Source organism: Lotus japonicus, chromosome 4, assembly GCF_012489685.1.
Source record: "Lotus japonicus ecotype B-129 chromosome 4, LjGifu_v1.2".
In the NCBI taxonomy this organism is placed as follows: domain Eukaryota; kingdom Viridiplantae; phylum Streptophyta; class Magnoliopsida; order Fabales; family Fabaceae; genus Lotus; species Lotus japonicus.
The window spans coordinates 4,927,238-4,934,092 of NC_080044.1; the positions used below are offsets into that span (position 1 = coordinate 4,927,238).

The 6,855-nt window shown below is 35.5% G+C and overlaps 1 protein-coding gene across 1 annotated transcript; it reads left to right on the forward strand.

Moving 5' to 3' along the window:
• Positions 1-679: 679 nt before the first annotated feature.
• Positions 680-6,855, forward strand: LOC130712163 (uncharacterized). The gene is made up of 10 exons (XM_057562002.1): positions 680-820; positions 1,863-2,008; positions 2,641-2,832; positions 3,045-3,146; positions 3,298-3,457; positions 3,559-3,738; positions 4,313-4,447; positions 4,816-4,898; positions 5,770-5,863; positions 5,959-6,855. Exons 1-10 carry the CDS (start codon positions 680-682, stop codon positions 6,046-6,048), a joined length of 1,323 nt encoding a protein of 440 aa, XP_057417985.1. The 3' UTR covers positions 6,049-6,855.

Sequence of the window (6,855 nt, forward strand, 5' to 3'; positions counted from 1 at the left end):
AGATGTAAAGAATTTAAAAGGAGAATGGAAAGATGTTTCATATATGAGAGAAAAGGAAGAGACTCTTGCACTTATTTTTGTGACGACAATAAAGAGTTATAAAAACAACTAAGAATGTGAACAGACATAAAATGAGAGGTTGCAATGGAATTGACGGTTGTGATTGCATCTTTAGAAAATAATGTGTATTTTTTTACTTAAATACCCATGTAATTAATTAGATTATAGTGTAATGATTATTGAATGACAAAGTTGCCTCAAGATTGCAAAAAATTCTCCTTTATATAGACTATAGATAGATTATAGATAGATATAGATTATAGATTATAGATTATAGATAGATTATAGAAAAAATGTATCTCAATTCCTTTTTTTTTTTAATTTCAAAGGGGAGATCTTATGTGCTTAGAAGAGGCACGAGACTGCCTGAGGTTTTATGTGTATGCAAAGATTATACTCATTTGAAGCATGATCTATCTCGGTATTGGTAAGTGAGAGTTCAACAAATGAATTTAAAATGGGGAGTAATTCAGATGGGGTGACCTAATAGCTCCTTTTCTTTTTTTGATTGTGGTGGAAGGGTTATGAGGTTTGATGAGGGAGGCAGTAAGGAAGAACATGTTTACTAGTTTGAAATCAGGGGATAATAACATTGAACCCTCTCATATCCAATTTTCTAATGACACTACTTACTGGTGATATGTCAGTGGAGAACATTACCACAATAAAGAGTGTTTTGGGATGGTTTGAGCTAACTTCAGGCTTGAAAGTCAATTTCCACAAAAGCAAGTTGGTTGGCATTGCAATGAATGACACCGTGGTAAGAAACTTTGCAGAGTTATAAAATTGCAAGATTATAAGGGTATCATTTGTGTACTTGGGCATTGAAGTGGGTGCAAATTGGAGGAGGATGACTACATAAGAACTAGACCGCAAGCTAAGAAAGAGATTGACTCCTTGGAAGACAAAGCACCTGTCCTCTGACGATCGTCTTTACTTCTTGAACTCGGGGTACAACTCTACCCCTCTCTTTTATATCCTTTTTTTTTAATCCATATATATTTCACTAACAAAATAAAAAGATTGCAAATGAGATTTCTATGGGGGTGAAGAAGAGAGCAAAATAGTTTTGGTAAACTAGGTGAAAATCTAAAGAGAAAGGGGTTTTGCGGTTAAGGACATTATATCAAGAAAGCAACCAAGCAAACCCAACCATTTTCCCTACTACAGTACTAGTACTGAAACCCCATTTCTCGGTCAGGATCCCCGCGTTCCATTGCTCCACAGCCAGCAAGCCACCGCTGTTAATCTCCACCCTATCATTGAAATTGTCTTGTTCTCGCACCTTATGCACCTGCGCTCAAGGTTTGTCGTCGAATTCCATCATCTCTATCCTTGGTCTTGATAGTCCTCTCTGTGTGGCTAGTTAGGTTGATGTTTGCAGTTGTTCGCTAGGTGGGTGAGCAAATAACAAAGAAACTCAATAGGGAAGGGAACCAAGACTAGGACCTCAGACAATATAAACGACGATTGATCTTGAGGGGCGCCAGCACCGCCCAGGAGCGCAAAACGGCGACGCTAGGATGAAGTGATGAAACCTTAACCGAGTAGTAGAAAACTAGAATCAACTATGTTGTGTTTCAAATTATATCGTTTATACTATATGTTGTATGGTTTATATCTAACACCAAGTATCATTTGCAATAAAATAAAATAAAATAAACTCTATTCTAAAAATGAAACAAATATTTGGTTCATTTCATTTTTATTCTTTTCTAAAATTTGAGAAAATATATATTTTGTCTTGAGGAGCAAGAAGAGTGTAACGAATTTTCCACCGCTCATCTTGATCCAGATGACCCTATTTAATTGGACACCACATAAACCCTAAACTAAACCCTGACTTCTCTCTTCTTCCCTCCGATCAGCCATGGCCGCCGCCACCGCCTTGCTCCGATCCCTCCGCCGTCGCGACCTTGCCCCTTCTACTGTCTCTGCCTTCCGATCGGTACATACATCACTACACTCTCTTTTGTTCCATTTACATCTTCAGTTTCATTCTATTCGAGATTGTATAATCACTTATGGGAAATAATGATGAAATAACTGATAATGCGTACTACTAGATCTTTGAATCAATATGTGTTGTATGCATTTTATAGGAGATATAATCACTTTTCAGATTTTGAGCTGCTGATTGATTCTTTGGATCATGTAGTGGCTCAAATTCTTACTGGATTATTTGTGCAATCGACTTAGTTGTTATGGGATGCTATTGCTTTTTTGGATTCAATTTAATCTGATTTTTCATGATTGAGAATTTCAGAATTTATTGTCTATTTGGGATTTATTAGTTATATGAATAACTGTGCAGCTTATGTAGAATTGTGATTGTTGGACTTGTGTCATATGTGTGGTGAGACCGAGCATTATTCAGATGATAATTTCCACGTATAATTATAGAAAGATATATTAATTTGGTGCTTTCGGTCTCTCACTGAATTTGCTTTGTCTACAGTTTTGAAACATGATCCTATCAATGAAACAAAAGAATATTGAATTGAAATGAAATGAAATGGTGTTTGTAAAATGGGGAATGAGAAACCTCACTCACTCCCTGTGCTTTCGGAGTGGGTGTAGGAGTTTGCGTTCTGATGCAGCGTTGGAAGCCATAGCCAAAGCTTCAGAAGACAAAGTTCCCAGTATAGTTCTCTACAATTACCCTTCATTTTCTGGAGCATTTTCCGCTCTCTTTGCTCACCTCTTCCACACTCGTCACAATCTCCCTTGCCTCATATTGCCCTTCTCTTCGGTCCCCTTTCTCGCTTTAAGGTTCATTTCTGACACCCCATCTACTTCAACTTCTTAAATTTCCTTGCTTTTTGTAATGGGGTGCTGTGTTTTTTGTCTTGGAGCATTTCAGGTCCTCATTCCTGTGCTTCACTTGATTTTGTGTTTGAAATTTTGTAATGGGTGAAATGGGGTGATGGAAACTTGTTGTTTTTCAATGATACCTGGATATACTAATGTATTTGTTAAAACAGGGTTGAAGATTTGTGCATTGAAGGCCTTGAGACATGCTATCTACTTGACTTTCTTCCTCCAAAGGAATTCCTTTTTAAACTTTCCCATCAATCAAAATGCAAGTAAGTTAATATTCATGTCCTACTATATTATTATCAATTTTTTTCTTCAGCTGCCCTTTATGTTGTTTGATGAATGATGATGATGTTATTTTGTTTCATTTCTCTTGTGGTTTTGATTGCATATTGATTTAATTATTATTATCTGTCTAAGGGTTATTGGGTTCGATCATCGGAAAGCAGTACTTAGACATATTCCCTCTGCCGGTGAGTGCCATGAGAATGTTGTGATTAATGTAAACCTTGAGAAGAGTAGCTCTAGTGCTGTTTATGAATACTTTGCAAGCAAACTCGAGGATACTAAAGTTTCTTCTGTAAGTAAGAATTTGAATTGTTGTATGTCTTCTAGTTCAATGGCTTCTGATATGATATGACAATGTCGTGAGATAAAAAAAAATGCCTGAATTTTGTAAAGGGTGTGGTTCCAAGTTTGGTGGACTCAAAAGACAAAGGCCGTGTGGAGCTGATGCTAAAGTATATTGAGGATGGGGATCTTCAGCGATGGAGCTTGCCTGGTATTAAGGCCTTTAACACCGGACTGCATGAATGGCGGGAAAGGTTTAATTGTTTATCTAATCCATATATGTATAAGCAGGTATGAATGATTTTCTCTTAAACTAGTTTCTTTGTCTTATTATTGTTGTTGCTTAATGAAAATTTAGATTTTACTTAAATTCATATAAAAAAATGGATTAAGAAACAAGTTTATGCATCGTTGTATCTATAGCATTTTCTTTTTTCTTGATAGTGTTTAGTTTACTAGAAGTCAAATAGCTTAAATAAGGATTCATCTTAGAATGATTGTGTTTCGTTAGCAACTGTGGAGGGTAGAATTATTTGTTTTTGTAAGACAGCAACATGAGGTTGTAGAATTATTTGTTCGGTTCCAGATCGGGAAGAGAAAAAACCAATTTGATGGTTTAGTGGTTGTTTGAAGTGAGCATGACTAATACAAATTCCTATTCTTTGTATTACACTTTCATACACTAATATTGCAACTCTTCAGGCCATAGCACCATCTATTTTGTTGCTTACTTGCATTTACATGTCTGAATATGTAATATTTCAAAAAGCAAAAACATTTGTCCTTACTATTTTATTGCTTACTTGCATTTATATTGCAGTGGTTATTGCTGAATATCCTTTCCTTTACAAAATCTTCATTGCAGTTGCTGGAACTGAGCGCTGAAGAGTTAATTGCTAAAGGAAATTCATATTTTTCAGCTCGCCAGAATGCTGCAAGTAAATTGCTGCAAAAAGTTTTCAGGATTCGGCTTGGTAGAGGATTTTATGGAGAGTGCCTGGTAATATTTCAGATATATAACAATCTGAATTTGTATTTTTGTTAAATGCTATATATTTTTTACTAAGTACGTGTTTGGATTACCATTTTGAAATTTAATTTTTTGACACTTCGTGGGGAAGCTTTTGGTAAATAGATTCATAACCAAACATGCACTACAAGTTTGTTCTATTTTTACTTAAATAATTATGTATGAAATTCAAATACTGCCAAGAACTTTCTCTGCTGCTTTTGTAGTGTTTAATTTATAACTAATTCTTGCCAGTTTGATTGATTTTAATCACATCATACAATTGTGATGTTGTGCCCCCACCCCTGATTTTTTGATTGAAATTTTCAATCAAGCTTTGTTGCCGTAAATGTTGATAGGGAGTCCGAGCAGATGGGAACCCTAACTTGAGTGATGAAATTGGCAAGCTTCTTAGTGCAAAAAGTGCTGCTGCTGGTCTGAGGTGGGTTGATTTATTTAGAAGAAATTTTTATTCACTTTATGTCTATCTTTGTTAGAAAAATGATGTTTCCTGAGGTTTTCTGACAGCAAGAAAAGTTCAATTAAAGCTTGACTATAACTCTTCAGATTTTCATGAGCATGGTGATTGGAATGATAATTATATATGGAAGTTCTTGCCTGAACTACAAAGGCAGCAGTTTTTGTAATGATAGAAATATCATCTTGGGCAATGGGCTAGCAATATATTATGATCAAAAGCTCCATTGTGGCATAATGGCATTAGTGTAGGCTTTCTCATTTATATTCACCTGGTTTTTTGTCCCAAAAAACAAATAGCAAATTCTTATATCCAGGCCCTTAAATATAAAAGTCCTTAAAAGTGATATCCATTCCAGTGTCTCTGGTACATTACACTGAAATTTGTGAACACTGGATACCTGCTTTCCATTGAACTTGAGTCAGGATCTTGGGTTAGTGCTTCATTAAGAAGAACGCAGGTGGTTAATACTTATCACTTGCAGCATGTTAACTTTTCCTGTCATATTAATGTGAAATTCAATGGACATACTTATATGGAGACTTTATTATCTTGAAAATAAGCATTTGGAGCTTGATTATTGCTCGGACCCTGTTAGATCCTATGTTGGTTCCAAATATTCATCGATTTTTCCTCTGATAGTAACTGTTGGAAGATTCCCAGTATCTTTATTTGATTCAGGTTCTTAGGGGTTAAGTGAAGAATCTCAACAATGTTCTTTTAACAAGCATCTTATTGATATGATTGCTTGCCGCCACCATAACCTATTTTTAAGTTGTATTGAAGAATTTTTACTTATATAACCTGATCCATTAGATGTATTCATCATTGACAGGCCCATAGGTGCTGTGATATTCATGCAACGGAATAATCTCAAAATGTGCTTGCGCAGCACTGATAGTGCCACTGATACCTCTGAAGTTGCAAAGGTGTGCCTTGCTTGGTTCTATGTTCTTTTTCTTATCTTTTGATTGTTTAATATTTGGACACACTTTAATGAGTTCTCTTCTCTGGGAACTGGAAGGCATATGGCGGAGGAGGTTCTCCAAGTTCAAGCTCCTTCATAATAAGAATGGACGAGTATAATCAATGGATTTCAATGAAGTCATCATGACGATTTCTTGGTTTGAATAACTAATCCTGGCCTTTTCTTTAATATTTATGGTAGTGTATCTTATTCTATTACTAGACAAGCTTTCGCATCCTCAAATTTCATGTTGAGATTTGAGACTGTATAATTAGTATTTTTTTGTGGTAATAATACTAGATTATAGAATTGTGTGAATGGCCACATTTTTGTTTTAATTTTTTACCAACCTAGAATGGTTTCTTTTGGAGCAAATGTTCTTGACGAGTTATTGATTTCAATTTTTTTCTTGTTGTCATATTCTACGTCATGGAGATTGTGTGCCTATGTGCTGTCACACAAACAAGATGATTTGATAAATTTACACACTACCTTTAGAGATTTGAAATCATCAAAGTTACAATGTAATGGCTTGCTAAGGAAGAGACAGATGATGTGATGACTGTAGAACCCTTGCATTCTCGATTGGATGTCCAAGATGATGGCTGTGTTATCATGTCGTGTAGACTTTGCTGCCTGATACTGATGCAGCACATAATGAGGTGGGTGGGAGAATGAAAGTAGAGCTTGAGCAAGAAGGAAGCATTTATATTGGAAGTAAACAAGCCATTATTGAGGTTGGCTTCAAGGACAAAGAAGTGGAATGTAATATTCCAATTGAGAAGAAAAACATTTCTGATGCTGCCATTGTTTCTTACAGTCAGCTGTGGCAAACTTTACAGCTTTTAGTTGGATTTTCCTCCACCATTGTTTTGTGCATTATTTTATCATTTTCATCCAGTACCTGAAAATAACAATATTTAAGTAGGATTATATAATAATTAGTTTCAGTGA